The 21,682-nt window shown below is 38.5% G+C and overlaps 1 protein-coding gene across 1 annotated transcript; it reads right to left on the minus strand.

Annotated features, from left to right (window-relative positions):
- Positions 1–483: 483 nt before the first annotated feature.
- Positions 484–20,391, minus strand: GUF1 (GUF1 GTPase homolog (S. cerevisiae)). The gene is made up of 16 exons (XM_010147665.1): positions 20,280–20,391; positions 18,702–18,850; positions 18,396–18,476; positions 16,704–16,781; positions 15,247–15,330; positions 14,553–14,617; positions 13,341–13,544; positions 11,708–11,847; positions 10,288–10,411; positions 9,783–9,915; positions 8,196–8,339; positions 7,069–7,202; positions 5,056–5,157; positions 2,498–2,617; positions 1,495–1,531; positions 484–621 (listed from the first exon to the last, which is right to left on the minus strand). The coding sequence occupies exons 1-16, from the start codon at positions 20,377–20,379 to the stop codon at positions 484–486; spliced, it is 1,833 nt and encodes a 610-aa protein (XP_010145967.1). The 5' UTR covers positions 20,380–20,391.
- Positions 20,392–21,682: the final 1,291 nt, after the last annotated feature.

Genomic DNA, 21,682 nt, shown 5'->3' on the forward strand with positions numbered 1-21,682 from the left:
CATCAGAAGGATATAGACCGGTTGGAGTGAGTCCAGAGGAGGCCACGAAGATGCTCAGAGGGCTGGAGCCCCTCTGCTATGGGGACAGGCTGAGAGAGTTGGGCTTGTTCAGCCTGGAGAAGAGAAGGCTCCGGGGAGACCTTATTGCCCCTTCCAGTACCTGAAGGGGCTACAAGGATGCTGGGGGGGACTTTTTACAAGGGCCTGTAGTGACAGGACAAGGGGGAACGGGTTTAAATTGAAAGTGGGGAGGCTTAGATTGGATATCAGGAAGAAGTTCTTCCCGGAGAGGGTGGTGAGGCACTGGGACAGGTTGCCCAGAGAAGCTGTGGATGCCCTATCCCTGGAAGGGTTCAAGGCCAGGCTGGATGAGGCTTGGAGCAACCTGGTCTAGTGGAAGGTGTCCCTGCCCATGGCAGGGGGGTTGGAACTAGATGATCTTTAAGGTCCCTCCCAACCCAAACCAGTCTATGAAATAGATCTCTATTTGTCAGTTTGTCTCTTCAACACACATATAAAGGCATCTCTTGGCACTTCCACATTGCCAATCTTTCTCATTAACTTCTTCCCTTCTGCCTGCTTCTTTAAAAGCTTCATTCTTCTTGTTATGTCTCCACCATACTGTGAAAAGGAGAAATATTAAATGGAACTACAGCAACACTAAACCCGAGGGCTTAAGAAGTCAGAAAGGGTGGTTACATTGAGACAAAAGATTATTCCATACTCAAAAGGAACAAGTAGCATATTCATTTGGACAACTGAGGGTGGAATTCAGTTACCTAAATACACACATTCACGTGAGCCTGGCTGACATCAGACACAGCCTGTAGGGTATCCAAACGCCCTTGGGACAGCAGCAGGATGCCAGCTCAGATACACCGTGGCATCTGGACTAGCACCAGGTGCTTACATCGACATAAATTAACCCAGCAATGTTGAAAAAACACCATCCCACTGATGTGCCTAGCAGAATTCTGTAATAGTTGTGAGAAAGGGACACTTGTTTATTTTTTTCCAACATGTTTCCTTCAGAGAGCTAAAGACGAGTAAGAGGCATCATGTTTTTTCTATAGCACTGTCCAGAGAGTCAACTGTTGCATATCTCGGGCCTTGTCATGATGTATTACTGACAACTCAAGTAAAAGCCTAATCACAATCAGTCTCTAAAGAAGCACTTTCACAGTTTCTTTAATCACCTGGAGAAAACAATTTAGGAAGCATGTGAAGTTACACACGTGTGTGTAGACACACACAGATACATTTACTGTATGTCCACAACTATTACAAAGTGGTGAAGAGACAGGAACGAATGCAGACACACTCTGCCGAGGTCACTCTAAGTGTCATTTTGAAAAAGCCATCACTCTGAGGTTAGAAGAATTGAATTTTAAAATAAAAGCTCAGAAGTATCTCCAAAAAGACAGGCCTATCCCAATAGCAAGACTCTTAGGTTTACATACATCAGAAATATCAAAAAATAAAATAAATACCTACACATTTTGCCACAACATTTTTTCTGTAAGCTTTCAGCCTGCAAAATAAAACAACATATATACATTAACACATTAGAACATCTAGTGGAAGGTGTCCAGGGATGCCCCATCCCTGGAAGTGTTCAAGGCCAGGCTGGATGAGGCTTTGAGCAACCTGGTCTAGTGGAAGGTGTCCCTGCCCATGGCAGGGGGGGTGGAACTAGATGGTCTTTAAGGTCCCTTCCAACCCAAACTATTCTGTGATTCTATGATCTCCTGTATGTGAATCTAAGTACCCATTTGTCAAAACACTAAGAGTTGTTTTTGTAAGATGCACTGGAATCGTGACATTTTCATATTTTGTACACAAAGTTCTAAACAGAAAACTTAATTCACATTTCTCAATGCCAGAAATATCCCTTAGGGTGTACAATATGTACATAAAGATTACAATCTTGCCTTTTTATTTAGGATTTCTGCCATGATTCACACTAAAATGTTACATACATGTGTAGATCCATACATGCAAATGCACCTCTGCTTGGATCCCAACCTTTAATTTTCCTAACACAGTTTAAGTCCTAGTTAAACAGCAATGGCAAAAAACATCACATGAAACAACGTCAAGGAAACAGTTTGTTCTAAAAGAAGAGAGTGCTGCTATGAAAGAGCTGTGTGTTCAGCTTGGAACGTATTTCCTTTGGAACAGCAGAGTTCAGGGGTTTTTTTTGCTGATTAAACTATTCCACAACTAGGTCCTTTTATTTTCAGTAGTAAGAAACTTATTCCACTGCCAAAGAGGAAGTGGACACATGGGTGTTGCAAGTTGTAGTCACCTACTGCAATGCTGACCACAAACAAAGTAAAAATGCATTTTTCCAATTAAATTTATATCAAGTCCTCAATTATAGTACTGCTCAGATGTATTTTTCCCCTCCCAAGAAATCCAGCAGCATATACAAGAAAAATACAACTTTGGAGTTAGCAAAAAAAAACCAAAAGGGAGATAGAAGGGCTTCACTTACGTTTCTCTTGCAATGATTTTCTTGCCAATAGCAGCCTGGATGGCTATTTCAAACAACTGTCTGGGTATGGCACCTTTTAAACGTTCACACAGGAACTTGCCAGTAGCGTATGCCTTGTCACTGAAAAAGAAAGTCAACGGTGTTTTCAGAAAGAGCAATACAACTCCAAAGATGTATCACAAAACTAAACTGTTTGATAAAAGGATTTTAGTACAGGGTTTCCACTTTTTAACTCAAAAGATAAACTGATCAGATTGTAATTTTACATCTAATGAGTGGTCTCCATGTCACCCATTTCACACAAACAAGTGGTAAGGTTGTATTGACAGAGGGTCTTCACATAAATTTAAAATATTTGTAATAAAACACCTTGATTATCTCTCACACTGAAACCATTCTGAATGCTGTCACAGCTTCAAATGCAGTTTTAAACTAGAAGGTTGAGGATTTTCATTGACTGTAGGCCTCTAAGGTCAAAAGATCCACATATTACAGAAGTATTTTTAACACATTTGGTTTTATGTAATAAGAAAAAAAAAAGTTTTAATGTGCTCTTGTAACCTGCTAATAAAGATATTCCAATTATATTCAGCATCTGCATATTCTTTGGATTTTGGAAAGACAAAATGACACAAGGTCTAAAGAAGCTACTGAACAGATCCTTTCATAGGCCAATGAAAAAAAACAGGTCTCTCCTCTTTAAAAAAGACACAGTGAACATTCTTAGCAATCTACAGCTGAATATAGTTTTACATGTTTTCATGTACGTGACTCCCTGCTACCCGCATACAGCAAACTGTTTAAGCACAAAGTACTAGAACTGTAATGCTTCAGCAACATTACTTAAGAAGATACAGGTAATTATTTGTATAAGTAGGACAAATAATCCTGGCTAGCTCAGTACTAAGCTCACAGTGGTCTCAGTAATTCTTTCTCAGTAAACACAATTCAGCATAATTCTTTTTATATAGACATTGAAGTCTATTTAGAGTGAGAGGACTCTGAGAATAACTGAAGCAGGAGCAGAATGAACGCTGTGTACAAGTTAAAAAATGTAATATGGAATCTAAAGCTGAAAAAAGGCTACCATTAGTCTGAGTGAGTGAAAGAGTTCAGGGGCACAAGCTAAGCCGACCAAGAAACAAGTTAAAAGCAGTAACTTTTGCAAGGTTGGCCACACCATTCCGCATCTTTTTCAAACTAGGAGATGAAAGTAGATTAAGTAGCAAATGTATAGAAGAGAGTTACTGCTCTCCGGCCCAGTATGATCCTTCTGAACACAGTAAGGGTTTCATTTTCCTATACTGACCATCCCTGGAAGTGTTCAAGGCCAGGCTGGATGAGACCTGAAGCAACCTGATCTAGTGGAAGGTGTCCCTGCCCATGGCAGGAGGTGGGACTGGATGGTCTTTAAGGTCCTTCCCAGACTAAACCATTCTGCAATTCCATGGTTCTATGACATGTTTCTGTACCTCATGTCAAAACAAGAAATTTGCTGGGGAATTTCGATAGGAATTTGGTAGAAAGGTCAAATCACACATTAAAGTCATGTGCCCTGCATCACTCAAGTTTGGATTAATTAAAGAGCTGAAGAAGTATTTGTGGTAACAGATACAAATTTTTATACTGTAAATTGTTAATGATCGAACTATTGAGATAGATTTTGTCACCCCTAATCAGTTTGTACAATATCTTCTGAATGCCGGGCTGAATCAATCATCACTATGAACAGTGATGACTATAATCTATGCTTGCCTGGTAGGAGAATTCAGAGTGGATTTAACTAATGTTTATGCATCGCCTTTCATGTATTTTGCACTTTATTAGCTCACTTCATCCTGTGTTTCATTCTTTCTGAAGTTAAGGAATTCCAAGGATAACAAAGATGAAAATACAGAGATTTTTAGTGACTGCAAAATTTTAAGAAGGACAAAAAACTCAAACGAAACCCCTGAAAAAGCTGATCTGAGGTTTACTGGAAAGGGATGCTGAAGTTGCAGAAGGGAGCCTTATAAAGACTTTGTGAGAAGAAAGCAAAGGGAGAGGCTGGAAATGTGAAGGTATTGTTCTCACCAGCAAACCAGTAATTCCTGAGAAAATTACAGAAACTGAACCATTTTAGCAAAAAACACTGAGGTAATTACATCCGGTAAATATTTACTTTTTGCTGGTACTCTGGCTGGAGACAAGGGAACCACAAACTTCTACAGAGTGAGAATTACTGGGAACATGAAATCAAAATTTTTTTCAGTTTTTTAGTAATAAATACTAAGTACCATACACGATTCATCTGCAATCTCCTAGACTGGTCTGTATTTAATTTTTTCCAGCTCTGTAGGAGATCCACATTTTGCATTTCCCTCTCCCTGCCCTACATTACCACAAAAAAATATATCTAGCACTTAAATGCCTCTTTTTCAGATTATCTCCAGAAATTATGAAATCCTCAATGCCCTTTTCATATGGATTAGTCATGGATTAGCGATACATATGAATGTTCTCACTGTACGTTAACAGGGAGCCTTACTTCTCTGGAACAGAGAATCCATTCAACCTACTTGTGTACAATCGTTGCCAGTTCTTCAACTGGATTTCCATTTAGAAGAATATCCATTTTGATAAGGTCTGCAGCCTGGTATCCTGCATCTTCATAATCAAAACTAAATGAAAGCAGTTTACAAGTCAGCGAAAGTTTTGTAAAAATTACATTCTGCATTCTTCGTTCCATACATTTTAAGTTTTAGACCCATTTCTTAATAAAACACTCAAACTTTTCATTAAAACAGGAACACAGCTTTTAATAGTCTCTCCGTACATCTCCCTTATGGAAGGCAGGACTAGAACTTGACTGCAGATAAATCTCATCTGCAAGGCAGCACAAGACACCATCCTGCCTTCAGGCTACTAAGCAAGGTAAATTGATCAAAAATCTACATTCTTACTGCAATCTCAAAGAATGTATTCAAACTCTTCATTTCTACCAGCTGGAAGTTCCTTAAAGCTCCAGGTAACATCCCCTTCAACGCAGCTGTTGAACAGTAAACATCCTTGATGCTACACAAACCAAACACTAACGCTGCACTGTCCATCCTCTCATTTGACCCCTATGACCATTCTCTCTGCAAACCAAGTTTTCCTCTGCTCTTCCAAGCTGTATTTTCTCCTTTGGCAAGTATGGGCCTTGCTGTCTGTGCCTGTTTGCAAAAGTTCTTTAAATTGAGCATATTCAGAGATAGATGTATTTTATATACATATATACACACACCATCCTGTATTTAAGTGTAACTGTGGAGAATGCCAATACCACTAGTCTGGTCAGATCTGAAATATCAGAGCAGAGGGGACCAAAAAAAAAAAAAAAGTCCTCTGAGAGTATTTAAAAGTACTTCTATCTTACTTGGCTTCAATAAACCATGGTTGTGCGAACAGATTCACGTAACAGAATTACAGTGATTGAGGGCATCAAATACACAAGCCACATTAGGGAGTCAATTAGGAAATAAAAATTAAGAAATCAGACACTGCAACATTGTTTGCAATCACACCTGAATCAAGGGAAACCCAACATAATTCTGCTAATGAGATAGCTTCTTGATAATTAGATTGGGTTTTATCTTGCTGGAGGGCTAGACCCTGAGAGAAGGTTCAGAATCTCCACCTCCCCGCTTGTTCTAGCTGTCCTTCTTGCCTCACAACTTCTGCTTATGCTTCTATTTCAAATGTACACAAACCCAGGCAAAACACAGCTTACCTTTATAAAGCATATTTAAGAAAACCCAATCTTAAGCCAAATTCAGTCCCTCAATAAAATTAATGTTGATGCTTAGAAAACAAATAATGTACTTGGATATACCAGTTCCTGTCAAAATGTATCAGATCTCACCAACAACACCTCTGCGTACCGGGTTGGTAAGAGCTATTGAGTTTCCTGTGGCATAAGCCCATCCACCATACACCACTTTCCCTCCCACTGAACTCACACATGCTCTTCACGGACAGCGCAGCATCGTCCTAGCCTCTGAACTTACAGGTTCCACCCACAACAGAACACTGTCTCAAAGTACAGATGATTTACTTTACTCCAACAGTAAAGCACATAAGTAAATTAAGTATTGTTTGTTTTAAATATAGTTTGTTGATTGCTTTTACTAGTTTTAGAGAACCAGTATTTGGTTATTTTCCCTGTCACACCAAGAGACATTACAGTAAGAAGTAAATTTTCAGTGGTTCCTTCAGAAAATGCCCACTGTCACTTCAGACAACTAGGAACCATCTACAATTTACTCATATAGATGAGTGAGTGCCGCTCTACACATCACACTTGACAAATACATGCATCAGCAAAGAAAACTATTATTAGGTAGCGATGCACTTTATCAGATGTATTTCCATCAATTTTCACAGTAAATCTAATTGATTAAAGGTGAAGAAAGAATCATTTGCAGCACCACCATAAAAGAATACTCTTCACTTGTGCCCTTCCCTACCTTCCCCTCGGGTCATTTCCCCCACCCACCCCCCCAACTCAGGGTCCAGGGTGGAGGGGAAGGGGGTGCAAAGGAGGTAGTTACCTTGCATAACCAGAAGACAGAGACTTAAGAGCATCGTAAAAATCCACCACTATTTCATTCAGTGGAAAGAGGTATTTTAGCATAACCCTGTGATCATCAATGTACAACATATCCTTCTGGACTGCCCTACGATCCTAGACAAATAAAAATGGTTTCAGTTCCCCTTGGCAGAAGTTTTCTACTAAATACAAAGCAGATTAAAATAAACACCTATCCAGTTACACGAGAACTCCCCCGAGTAACTTTCTTACTGCTAGTTTGCTGAAGTCCCAGAACAAATTGCAGCACCATCATAAATTAAGTGGTTGTAACTTAATTAGACAAATGATTCAAGTCTATTCTCTCTAAAAGCTGAATTTCTGAAATCCTTAACAGTTTCTGCTTACTGCTGCCTTTTAAAGGCATAATTACTTGTCCATAAAATCTCACTGAAATTAGATTTTCACAGAGAGTATTACACTGTAGGACACGCAGGTTCATCTCTCCTGCCAGGACGGTGTTCTTAAATTTTAGGATTTTTTTTTTACTAGATCTTACACTTCACTGTACTGACATACAAGTACTGTCTTTTCTATTATGTATTTTGAAGTGTTAAAGGCCGTGAAAAATATTGTGAAGAAATTACATAAAGACAATGCGTGTGGCAGTTAAAACATTTTTAGTTAAAAATATTCCAAATACACTCGGGGAAATGTGATTGGCCATCACTGTGACAGCTGTGCTCCAGTGAAGCACTGACAACATATATGAAGTCTCAGTGAAGTGCTGACAGAAGTTGTAGTTCCACAAAAACACTTCTAAAATACAGCGGATCTTACTCCCCCGCTGCAGATTCATTCTTTCAGGGAAACAGACCTACCTATGAATTCGCCTAGTGCAGAATGCTTGACTAGGGACTCTGCTGTCACTGCGCTTCATCACTAACTTTCACCATAAGGATTTCATAGTTCAGAAGTAATTTTACACATATGAAGTTTATGTACTCTTGAAAGAAAAACAATGTTTTATTAATTACCATCAAAGATACTATTTAAGCCCTAATACCTAGTATCTTACTATCTGATATCTTCAAGTACGATATGAGTAGCTTAAAAATGCAAGTGACACAACTAAAACTATATACTAACCTGACATAAAGGAATTATTTTCCTAATATATTCATGAGGTGTTACAATCGTACCAAGAACAGTTGGCTCTAAATATTCAGATACTGAAAGTTTATCAGGAAACTGAGCAGGGTTGATAATAGTGATCTCTTCTTTCCCATAGGCCTGAAAACAAACAAATAAGACATACTGTAGTATTACAAATAACTAGACTGAATAGAAAAGGAAGTGAAAATAGCACTGGAAAAAATGCTAAAAAATGTTTAAATTGCTTTGAAACACCTGTGACTTATGCAACCCAAGTTTAGACAAAGCACAATTTTAAAAGAGATTTCTACATCACATACAGGAGTCCCTGATCAGCATAGACTACCATATAGAAAGATTATAGGAATTACTGTCACTAGGAAGAAAATGCTTAAAAAAAACTTATTATCCAGTGTATTTTAAACAGAAGAAGCATTTAGAACTGAGACTACAATCTGGGGTTATCCATGGAAATAAAAAAAGCCTTTCTGTCCATCTTTCTCTCTCTCTCTTGCCTGCAGAGCAAAGATCTCCCTTCTTACTCCATCCTGATCCCACAAGGTATAAGGCACAGCTTCAACAAATCTTCTGCAGTCTGGCAACAGGGACATTTCTCTCTAAACAGAGCTTTGGTTCAGGCTCCCATACAGGCTGAAGTGGGTTTAGGGATTTAAGTTTTTGATTCCTGTTAAAGTGCTTCAATTACCTATTTCTTGTAGTCCAACATCCCAGTAGGGGCTGGAATTATCCTTCTGAAGTAAGGAGAAAAGAAAGGCCGTGCTTCTAACCACATACGTACGTACAACCCCACGCACCAAAGAAAATGATTACATCAACTCCACTGACAAGGCAGCGTCCTTGAACAAGGCCCCAACTCGCAGCACTATTTGAAACCAACACCCCACACCAGCAACCCAGAATCACTTGTGCACCAAATGTGTCGGCTACCTCACTCACAGCTGCTACACTACCTAAGGAAGAAACCAAAACCACTGGTCTGTGCCTTCCACCTTGCACGTACAGCAACGTGTCCTATACAAACTGTCTGCAATGCAGAGATTTTCAGTAGCATTGAGAGGTACATGTTGGATAACAACAAGCTATCCTATTTGCAGCCTCCTTTCAGCAGATGCTCATAAATCCACCTCTCTCAAACTCAAGCACACTGACTTTTTTGCACCCAAATCAATGAAGTTTGATCACAGTGAAATAGGCATATGCAAAAACTCACTTGTCTTCATCAGCCCCTGCCAGTCTACAGTAGCATTACAAGCTATTCCTAAAAATGTTAATATTTCTGACTGATAAAACCTGGAAGATTACTTCACCTGCTTTAAACTCAGTCCAGTCAGCATGAACTTGAAATAATACAGCAGGAAATGTATCTTTTATTCCCATTTTCAAGGGCAGATACAAGATGTAAAAAGAGAGTGCTTGAAGTGGAAGCAAAGTTAACATTCTTTTAAAAAAAAAAAATAGATCTTGGTGTTTCTAATGTTTACCATAAAATAAAGTACTAGTCTACATTTAAAAAAGATGTTTATTATAGGAGGCTTTTAATCTGTATTAAATTTAACATACCTTTATCAACTTTGCTGAGGAAAGGACAGCTTTATACGGAACTGTAGGTGCAGTCAAAATAACTGACATGTTATACTCTTGCTCCAAACGTTGATTAAAAACTTCCATATGTAAAAGACCAAGGAAACCCAACCTGGGAAAAAAATATTCTGTTGGCAGAAGTGTTTCTGTATCCCCTGGAATTTAACAGTGGTAGGTTTTTCCCCCTCCGGCATGCTCACACTGCTGGTCTGGCAACACCAGGCCCAGTGAACAATCACGAAATGATCCCAGAGTTGAACAGTACGAGTCTTTGAGAACAAAAACTATCAATCACAACAAATGGCATGCTCTGCACAAATACAGAACATAAGAAAAATCAAGTGCTTTTGATCTGTACCTATCCTTAATTTGAATTACAGCTCCTAATATTGAATTAATTTTAATTCAACCTTCAGTTGGCTTAAACTTGCATTCTTAATTTACAAACAATGCCAAAAAAAATGAAGCAGTATAAAAGCCTCACCTCCACCCAGCTCCTAAGGCAAGGCTGCTGTCACGATGAACAGTTACACTGGAGTCATTCAATGTCAGCCTTTCCAGTGCACTTTTGAGATTATTATATTCTGTTTGATCTACAGGATACATACCTGTTAAAAAATATTAGAATTGATGTGATGGTCAGCCTCATCTAGTGTGTACTTACCTTTCAAACACGCCTCTTACAGCGAATACAGTAATAAAATCAGAAATTGCTTACTTAGTTTTTTCCCCATTTTAAAGTTGGAACACGGGATTTTTTAATTCCCCCCCTCCCAATTAGTTAACACGTAATAAAGTTTCAGATGACCTCACAAAACCAGGAATTAACATTCAAACCATAATAGCAGGGATACTGTATTCATCTAACTCTTCAGTTGTGGAAGATGCACAACTGATACAACCCCTGTTTAGTGGGGCTGCAGTGTAAACATACAGCTTAAGTATACACTGTATAGAATAAGCAGAAAAATTTCACTGAAGTGTTCGTCCAAAGGTAAGGGTGAACAGAAAAAAAAAACACACCAAAAACCCCAACTCAAAACAAACTGCCACATCTAACAAAGTTGAAAATGTTTCTATGTTTGTTTTTTTTTAAATCAATACACACAGCTGTCTGTATAATTACTACCCGAAATAAATTCTACTGTATCACTTTCTGCATCACCACATGTTCAGAGAATGTCGATTGCTCTACACCAAAAAGCAATACAGGTGCATACAAAATACTATTATTATTTACAGGATTACACCTTTCTACATTCACCGACAGACCCCCTAATCTCATGAGAGAGTTCAACTGAGTTTTACACCCTCCCTCACAACAAGTCTAGAAAGTGATTTCCAGAATTTATTTCTTTCTAAAGCCATCTTCCATAGTATTTGTAGGAGTTACTGAAGCTGGTGGAAACAGCCCAACAGAACTATATGAGCTGAAGAAGTCAGACATTTACAGAATCATTCTGAATATCAGTTTACCATGTTTAATGAAAACCAAACAGCTGCTAATTTCTAAAAGAAAAATTAATCACAATTATTACGGAAACTTGATAATGTAGATGAAGACTTGCCAAAAGTGGACTTACTTTTTTAAAGCCTCAACCCTTCTTTTCCAGCTACCAAGAGTTTACTGGCATTAGAAGCACTAATGGCTCAAGATACATGTTACTCTTGTATTTATATAAAACCAGTCTGCAACTATTATTGACTCTGTCTGTTAAGTCACAGAGAAAATTACACGCAGCTACATAAAAAAAAAAATCACATGCCTCTTCAGCCTTACTTTGCTAAAATTCTAACCCTTGTAATTCTTAATATACACATACACCCTTACAAAAGCTCTAATAGCTCTCTTACTCTTGTTACTTGAAGGAAGTAATTCCACTTGATAGCAGTTCACTCCTCACCTGCAAAAACCATTGGCTTCGCTGACTTAAAGCCTGGCAAAGGCTCCACTGGCTGTTTATACAAAAACAGTGTGTCTCCTATTTGAGCTTCTGTTACTTCTTTCATTCCAGCAATCAGGTAGCCCACCTGTCCAGCATATCTAAATAAAATTGGCATTATATGGACATGCTTCTTGGCATTAGCAGTATTTCCACTATTTCTCCCACCTGACTTACCTCAGTCAGAAATTCAAATAAACCACCCCCCGCAAAAGCCAGATTTAAGTTGTTTCTCCTCAGAGCGGTGAACCTTGTCTCAAGGGACAAACCACCTGTTGACTCAAGTAGCTCTATTTCTGTACAGTTAAACAGTACATTCACAGTTCTGGTTTTTTAATTCTGTGCTACTCCCAGTTGAAAGCTAGAGGGAAGTTCTCAGAGATCTAAAACAGAACCAGAACAGCTCCTAGATGCCAGAACATCAAGTTACAGATGTAAGTCCCAGCACAGCTGGGAGGTGACAAAGCCAGGACAGAGGACCTGAACTGACCAAAGGAATATTCCATGCCACAGAACGTCATGCTTGGCAATAAAAAACAAGGAGTGTCGTCTTCCCAAGGTGCCCTTTACTTGTAGGCTAGCACAGCATCAGTCTGCTTCTGGGAGGTGGCGAGTAATTGATTCCCTTTGCATCACTTGGTTTTATTTATTTTCTTTTTCCTTCACTTAAACTGTCTTTATCTTGACCCTTAAGTCTTTCCTCACTTTTTCTCTTCCAATTCTTTGCACAACCCACTGGGGTTGAGGAAGTGAGCAAGGGGCTGGTTGGTGCTTAATTGCTGGTTGGGTTCAACCCACCACAAAGAGTAATGTAATCTCACTGAGAATCTCCCAAGAAAGTCATTAACACGTACTTGGATGCAAACTGATAAAGCTTCTCCACTAATTCCAAGTACCTGATTTTCTTCCCACTGCTGCCATGAGGAAACAGTTTCTAGAAGCTGTTGCATTTATGGATTTTAAGTTTTCCTCCCTCAAAATACGCTGCAGCAACACCTAAGATGAAGCCCCATTTCCTTCCACTCTTGAACAAGGTAGTTCCTAGAATTCAACTGGACAGCTGAGTAAGAGTATCAAATGCTAGTCTTAGAAATAGCTGTCCAGATGTTCCATGTACTATAGCTGACAGAAAGGGTTCCTCCCCCTAGCAGTGCCCAAGAATGCAGTTCCCAAAAGCTTTTGCCTCAGCATGCCCAGAATCACAGAATGGTTTGGATTGGAAGGGCCCTTAAAGCCCATCTAGTTCCAACCCCCCTGCCATGGGCAGGGACACCTTCCACTAGACCAGGTTGCTCAAAGCCTCATCCAGCCTGGCCTTGAACACTTCCAGGGATGGGGCATCCACAGCTTCTCTGGGCAACCTGTTCCAGTGCTTCACCACCCTCTCCAGGAAGAATTTCTTCCTGATATCGAATCTAAACCAGTGACATAAAAAATCCACCACCAAAGAAAAAAAACAAAACAAAACAAAACAAAACAACCCCACAGACATCCCCCAGCCTTTACCACCCAAAGCGAAAATCACACAGCACTGCAGGATTTTGTATCTTACACCAATTTATGATTTATTCCACTGTAAGGAATTTTTACTTACAGCTTCTGCGTTGGCTGTTCATCTGGAGTCAGAATTCCAACTTCATTAACTTCGTATCTTTTGTTTGTGTGCGCAGATACAATTTTGTGCCCTTTCTGAATCTCCCCACCAAAGAGTGCAATGTTAGCTATGACGCCTCGGAAGTGGTCAAAGGTGGAGTCAAACACTAAGGCTTTCAACGGATCAGCAGTGTTACACTGGGGTCTGCCACAAAAAATTTAAAACAATATATTAAGCACTGTGTTTTTCATTCAATATTGAATGAGCAAGCACCCCCACCCCAAAAACTTTCACTTTAATATAAATAAAAAACTGAGTAATTTTCAATAAACACGTACCAGACATCATTTCACTGTTTCACTATGTATTATGCAGCAAATCTTTGTATTTTATTTCCCCCACGTGCAAGATCAGTACAAATAAAACAAAATCAACAGAAATCCATCATACCCATTTCACCAACGGGAATATTGTATTATGGGGGACAACAAAAATTCAACAGTTACATTCCAATAGCTGAGTTTTTTTAAAAAGTCTACTGATATTTAGGTTTTGCCATCTTTCATAGAAACCTAGTCTCGGATTTTCATTGTGGGCTTTTTAACTATATTAAGTAGTCTGAGGGCTACAATTATTAGCTAATGGTAAGGAAAAAAGAATGAAAAGCAATATGCTGACTGAAACAACTGTGATTTAGCAGATTTGTCATCAAGTTCTTAGATAACAGTCTATTTTAAAGGTTGGGTTCAGAACATGAAACTCATGTTGATATCACAGCAGATATCAATTACCTTTATAATTTTAACAATGCAATGTTCAAAAGGAGTAACAGCACATCCTCGAACACTGAGTTTCATGGAAGCTATATAAACAGTCATGAAATTATCGCTTTTAGTGGCTCACCTCATCTTTCCTTTCAGACAGAACTAATTTTTCTCTCCCACTTCTTAAGAATAAGAAGTCTTCCTTGCTGATATTCACACATTCCATTTTTTAAAAGGACCTCAAAATATGGTGTCATTTTTTCTGATTTGCAATTTGAAACTGACTTAACCAGCTCCAACAGGAGATTTCTCTCACTTCTACTTATAAACAGTGTTGACTTTAAATTAGATGAATATTCAAGTGCAAAGCTACTGTCACTACTGTATGCATGCAACTGATGGTTTCCTAATTAACCTTAAAAGGTTTCATAATTAAATACAGACTTACGGTGGAATCTTCTCAATGACCTTTTGAAGAACTTTTTCAACATTTGTCCCTTGTTTAGCAGAAATCTAAAACAAGTCCAACAATAATTTTATAAGACATGTCTCTTACTAATTAATAGGTAGCGAATGAGTGTGTCACATTTACTTAAGACAGTTTTGATGGCCACAGATAATACTACCCATAAAAGAATGCTGAAGCACACTTTAGAATGCTATTCCTATGAAATGTTTATTTATGGACCCACAATGAGAAATAATTTAAAATCCATCTGATACCGTTCATCAAGACATACTAGAATTTTTAAAAGAGAAGCAGGTTCTCCACACTTGTTTTCCAGGAGAAAAATTTTAAAGAAATTAATGTGTGTCAGACAAAGACAGGTAGACAGATGACACCCTGTTCATTTACTACAACTTCTCTTTTCTGAATCACAGAATGGTTTGGGTTGGAAGGGACCTTTAAGGATCATTCCAACCCCTCTGCTATGGGCAGGGACACCCTCCTCAAGACCAGGTTGCTCAAAGCCTCATCCAGCCTGGCCCTGAAGACTTCCAGGGATGGGGCATCCACAGCTTCTCTGGACAACCTGTTCCAGTGCTCTGCAAACATTTACTACATGTACATGTTTTTCATTAGCTACAAAGCAGATATAATTACACAATCAGCCTTGTTATAAAACTTGAAGAGATCTTACCCTTATACATTCATCTACAGGGATATCAAACAGCTTCTCTATTTGTTTTTCAACTCTTTCAGGGTCTGCATTCTTCAAGTCAATCTGAAAAACAACCAACTGCTAAATACACAGGCAAACACATCTTCCATATGATCCAGCACTGTAGCTTCCAAATATACAGTCAAGGAACCTTTATGTATTTATGAATAAATACAGGATGTCTTCAGGAAAAAGGTCTTTATCAAGTTTCATTTTAGAAAAAGTCTTCCTTGCTTGACTTCGGGAAGGATCCTTGTTTGTTTCATTAGGCCAAACAGCTTTGTCCAAGAGCTGGTAAAATTCTTTACTTCACAGAGTAATTTGAAAGCATAACTGCTACCTATACTGTTTATAGGATCAAGCATTAAGTACAATATACATACACAAAAAGCAATTATTTTACGCTGAGCAGGTTAGAGAGTCAACTGAGAAGTGATACAGGAATTACAGAACTCACACTTCGCCAAGGCAAGGGTCTACACATAAATACAAGACAACTCACACTGACAGATTTCCAAATTGCTTACATCTGTAATTCCCAATTTGAAAAACACGGTTCTTAAGAATTTTTTCCAACCTAACTGATTCTATGGTTCTACTAATCCTGCTTTTAGAAACACCAGATTTTTAAGATCACTGAGATTTTTCCTATCACTTATTACTTGGAAGAAGAGACCAACCCCCACTTCTCTGCAACCTCCTTTCAGGCAGTTGTAGACAGCGATAAGGTCTCCCCTGAGCCTCCTCTTCTCCAGGCTGAACACCCCCAGCTCCCTCAGCCGCTCCTCACAGGACTTGTGCTCCAGCCTCTTCCCCACCTCCGTTGCCCTTCTCTGGACAGGCTCCAGCACCTCAGTGTCTTTCTTGTACTGAGGAGCCCCAAACTGACCCCCAGCACAGCAGAGTACATGTAGGTTAATCTGCACCTTTCTGGCCATTCTAGCTCAAATGCCCATACCAGCTGAACAGTCTCACCTGTATTTAACATGGAATCAATTTGAAACCCTGGAATGCCACAGCTTAAGCTTGTTCTCATTAGCATAAAATACACAGTACTGAGTGTTCCTAAGCGGTCAGTTATTTTTCATACCATGGCCCTTGTTTACTTCAAGCTTATTTGTTTGCAAACTATAACTGATTCAGATTTCCTTCTCAAGATACAATTTACACAATGCTTCTGACCTTCGCTGACCATACAGACTCCAGTAATAATTTTTCAGTGCTGCTTATGAAATACTTTTACATGTATTTTATGAAATAAAAACTGAAGTTTCCAGCAATTACTGTAAAACCTTAGACAGCAAATCCACAAAGTTCTTATTACATTCCAGTTATTTTTTCATTATATACTTTTATTCAAGGACACCTTTCTTATTAATCTTCTACACATTTAAACAACCCAACTATTTAATACCAAACTCTAAAACCTTTATTACCTTATTTATGACAGGAATTATTGTCAGCTGTGCTTCAAAAGCAAGATAGAAGTTTGCCACTGTCTGAGCCTGAATACCCTAGAAAATAAACATTAAAAAACATTTAACATGGAATCTTCCCAAGTTTTGGTGGTTTGGTTTTACACCAAACATTATTCACCAAGTGCCTATATTTGTGTATGTTACTTATTTCTGAATAGCCAAGATCATAACAGGTAACTCAAAAAAACGTATTCTTTGTCCATAACAAACTATTTAGAAATGGACTAAGACAATTTTATGTTTACCATGGTAATAAGACTGCTAGTAAGAAGGGGGGAGGGGACGGGGGGACGGACACGCGACAGCAACTTGTTGTCTTCCCCTTTGTTTACAACAGATCAAGTGGAAAATTACTTATATGGGAATATTCACTATGCATACATGGGCCTAATCTTTTAGGCAATATAAAGAAAAAGCAAAGAACATCTATTAATAAAAAATTTTTAAAAAGAAGACTGGAAGACCTAAATCTCAAAAGTTACCTCCAGTATTCAGACTGGCAAGAAAAATGTTAGCAAGTGTAATGAAAAAATTGGGTTTGTAAGCATTCTGACTGAAAGGCAAATACAGAATACCAAATAATCACACAATATTTAAATATCACTTCAAAAAAAATATACACAATAAATATAAAAACAACAGGACATTTAGAAAATGTAGTTATTACCAAAGCTTACTTAAGGAATCTGCTTGCTCACCAAGCTAGGAGGGAGCAAGTGTGCATTATCATTGAAAGATAGTTAGTTATTAGGGGTTTCTTCCACACAAAAAGGAAAAAAGTAGCATTCATTGGACTCTTGTAGAATTCAATCATAAATATGTCAGAGAAAATTATCATCATAATATTTTGTGAGAATGTGTCCATATTTAAAATCATGATGCCATAATTCTCATATTCTAGTCTGTTAACTGGTTCTTTAAAATGTTTCTTGCACTATACAAATAAAAGTACAACTGGGATCTTTAATTTCACTTCCCTCCAAGTATAGGTTTTGTCTGTAAATTAATGAGTATTACTTTACAAATATTTTACTCCCTCACCCTCCTGCTTCTCCTGAAAACATCAGTCAAGAACCCATTGATCTAGTGGATATAAAACTTCAAGTTTCCAGAATAAATTTATTTACATTTGGCTTATTGTGTCCATGAGCTTTAATGCTGCCAGTATCAGTTTGTATTACAGACCATCAAAAACACAAGAGCAGTTAGTTATAACTGACAGTGTGGTTGGTCGAGGGAATTATCAAGCTTTCCAACAAGGCACTGAAGTTACTCAGATAGGTATTAGCATAACAGCTATAAATTCCCCAGACTGCCATTTGTAAAGTTCATACTATGTGAAAAATTAGGATCTGATTCTTCATTAGTCTTTTACTTCTGTGTCATGAAACTGTCATATCTATCTACACACAAGTATTTGTCTCTAAAATTTTTTAAACTCACTGCTACTCTTCTTAACATAATACTCTTATGGAGATAGACCAGGAGCAAAAACACAGATGGAAAAATTAAAACACACACAAAAATAACCCCCTCACACAAAAAAAAAAACCCTAACAACAACAAAACCAGCTCCACTCTAATCTTCTCTATAGCTTGCCTAAAGAATTGCCAAAATTCTAAGTAGAAAACATAAATGAAGAACTCCACCTCATTTGCATCCACTACAAGTATGACACCTTGACAGGCAGACAGTGACCGGGATACTTCATAGCTGAAATCTACGTGGCCCTGTGGGAAAAAATAAACGTTTACAATTTCAGGTACCTCTAGAGTCTTTTCCAAACATTTTTTATATTATTATGTTTTCATTTGTATAGATGTTCACAATTCTTCTAAAAAAAAAAAAAAGGAAATTGAAAAATTGAATAAACACAAGAAGCCAGAAATCTCTCACTTTTAAATATAAAGACATTTAGCTTAGTGTAATTTAAGCACTGTTTATACTTAACTTACTGGCGTGTCAATAAGATTTAAGAGGTAGTTTACTCCATCATGATTGTAAAAGAGAGATGCAGACTGTGCTTTCACTGTAATTCCTCTTTCACGTTCCACTTGCAGTTTATCCAGCACTTGTTTGTTACGGTCAGTTTTGGCAATCGTTCCTAGGATTAAAAATAAAAGGGTTTTATTACCTCATTCATTACATTAGCTCTCAAAACAAGTAAATCTTGAAAATGCCTTTAACCAGGAGAACATGGGAATGCAGCTCCAAATGAAGATTCTTCCATCTGATTAAGCTAAACTTAACATTTCATGTAAAAATATAATTATGCCTCAACTCTTAAAATTTGTTAAATAAATTTTTAAAATACTTTATTGAATAAGCAGGATACAAAACATACATGAGTCTAAATCAGAGATTAAGAAGCAGCAAAGATTTCGTTCAGTGCTAAGTAATTTTGATGTTCAAAGAAGCTTCACCTATCACTGGAAAGCAGCTCCACTGCCCACAGCTCCACGCAGTGTCAATCTCAAGTGCAAAAGGAGCATTACATAGCTTGACAGCCACGAATTCAAAACACCACTCTCTCACAGGCAGCAGATAAAATTGCCCATAGTGACACAAAGGAGTAATCACAAAGAATAACTTTGACTTTGTTTTACTCACGCCTTAAATGAGAAAAGCAAGACTCTTCCAAAGGGTATTTCTGAGTAGCTAATTTAAGCTCTGCCCTGAAATTAGTCTCATTTTGCTAGATACAGCAATTTCTTTACAGCTTACGTGAAAGAACCCTCTAAGGCAACATGTGTCTCTCTCTTGCAAGGAAAGCCTAGTTTCAGAGTCACTTAAAGATCCCTTTGCACTTCTGTTTCTCATTTTCACTTTAAAGGGATATAGTTTTCCTTATCTTTAACAATAACACAGAAATAAAAACACAAAAGTCCAAAAAACAGTCAGATGAGGACAAAATAAATACCTCTGAAGATGAAAGTAACACAACTTTACCGCTACTTAGAGTAAAGGAAAAAGCAAGTGTATTGGGCAGGTGAGAATCCACAGAATTTACACTGAATTACTAGCAGTTATTCTACCACATTAAATTTAAATCAACAGAGAGCTGTAAAATTCTAAAAATTACACTACACAACTGGCAGCCTAAAAGCACAAACAACTTGGCACTAGAACAACAAATACATTAGAAATAGAATCACAGAATGGTTTGGGTTGGAAGGGCCCTTAAAGATCATCTAGTTCCACCCCCCCTGCCATGGGCAGGGACACCTTCCACTAGACCAGGTTGCTCAAAGCCTCATCCAGCCTGGCCTTGAACACTTCCAGGGATGAGGCATCCACAGCTTCTCTGGGCAACCTGTTCCAGTGCCTCACCACCCTCTCCGGGCAGAACTTCTTCCTGATATCCAATCTAAACCTCCCCACTTTCAATTTAAACCCGTTACCCCTTGTCCTGTCACTACCGGGCCTTGTAATAAGTCCCACTCAGTTTCTTTGTAGGCCCCAAATTTTAGTAATGATCAAAGTTATTGAAACTTACACATCAAGAAAAGGTAATATAAAATGAGAACACTTACCTGTAATTTCCAACAATCTGTCTGCTAGAGTACTTTTCCCATGATCTACGTGAGCTATAATACTGAAGTTTCTAATGCTTTCAACAGGATACGTTGACATATCTATTTTTTCCTGAAAAACCAAAGTTTGACTTCATAAACCATGGTTACAGTCTCCACATACAATACAACTTGGCCTTTGAAAAACAGTTAACTCTCCCCTCTAGAAGCAGCATAGTTTGAACAGATATAAAAACTTCAATTGCCACCTGCATTTAAAATGCTAGCATTTAATTTTAGTCATATGTACAATATACATATGTAATATATATTTATTACTCTAAAATATCGGTATTGTGAAAGGTACTATGTTCTTATGCATACAGGGAGTTGGAAAACAAAAAAAAGTTTCAAGTTGCTTAAAATACTAAACCTAAGTAATAAAAAAAAATTGATTCAGGGGACCATTAAGGATATCATTCTTCACAAGCATGGTAAGAATACGGTGACATTACCTAGCAGGTCAGATAGCAGTGACCTTATCATAAGGAACAAGCGGACTGCAGCTACAAGTAACCGTTATCGTGGCCAAATTAAAAGAATGGTGAAAACCAGCCTGACTTCCTTGGTTCACACACAGAAAGGCCCAACACTAAAATAACTTCTCTTTGTGCTATTCCTGCTCATTTCAAGTAATACAACACTTTTCTTCAAAGTGGTTTCTTTGATTTTCAAAGCTTCCAGCATCAAGAACCAGGAGAGCCCTCATAGCAGCCAGTACCGCTTTACTGAAACACTCTGTTCGCCGATTTTGGAGCTGCACAAAGCTCAGCTCTCTCGCGCAGGCAATGCATAATGGCTTGTTTAGCCTGGAGAAGAGGAGGCTGAGAGGAGACCTGATCACTGCCTACAACTACCTGAAAGGAGGTTGTGGAGAAGTGGGTGTTGGTCTCTTCTCCCTAATGACAGACGATCGGACGAGAGGGAATGGACTCAAGCTGCGCCAGGGGAGGGTTAGATTGGACGTAAGGAAGAAGTTCTTCACCGAAAGGGTTATCACACACTGGAACAGGCTGCCCAGGGAGGTGGTGGAGTCACCGTCCCTGGATGTGTTTAAGAGACGGGTGGATGAGGTGCTGAAAGATATGGTTTAGTGGAGGACAGATACGGTTGGACTGGATGATCTCTAAGGTCTTTTCCAACCTAGTGATTCTATGATTCTATGATCAATGATGCTCCGCGCCAGGCAGAGAAGAAAGCAATCTCGGAGTTCTCCGCTAAGCATCAATTCCAAGAATTAAACACCATTATCCGCCGCGTTCCCTGCTGCATGCCTCGGCTGGGAACGACACACGCCCCTGCAGCGGGAAACGGCGACTCCGGGCTGATGTCGCCTGCCCGCAAAGGCCACCTTCTACACAGGG

The sequence above is a fragment of the Eurypyga helias genome, unplaced genomic scaffold, assembly GCF_000690775.1.
Source record: "Eurypyga helias isolate BGI_N326 unplaced genomic scaffold, ASM69077v1 scaffold13742, whole genome shotgun sequence".
Lineage (NCBI taxonomy): Eukaryota > Metazoa > Chordata > Aves > Eurypygiformes > Eurypygidae > Eurypyga > Eurypyga helias.

What these genes read in the sequence shown, in the direction of transcription:
- GUF1 (XM_010147665.1), bottom strand. Translation starts at nt 20,379, where the DNA reads ATGTCAACGTATCCTGTTGAAAGCATTAGAAACTTCAGTATTATAGCT. An exon ending in GAACAGCCAACGCAGAAGCT is followed by an intron (nt 11,848 to 13,340) that starts GTAAGTAAAAAT and finishes AATTTTATTTAG; the next exon opens with ATATGCTGGACAGGTGGGCT. An exon ending in AAAATGTTGTGGCAAAATGT is followed by an intron (nt 622 to 1,494) that starts GTAGGTATTTAT and finishes TCCTTTTCACAG; the next exon opens with TATGGTGGAGACATAACAAG.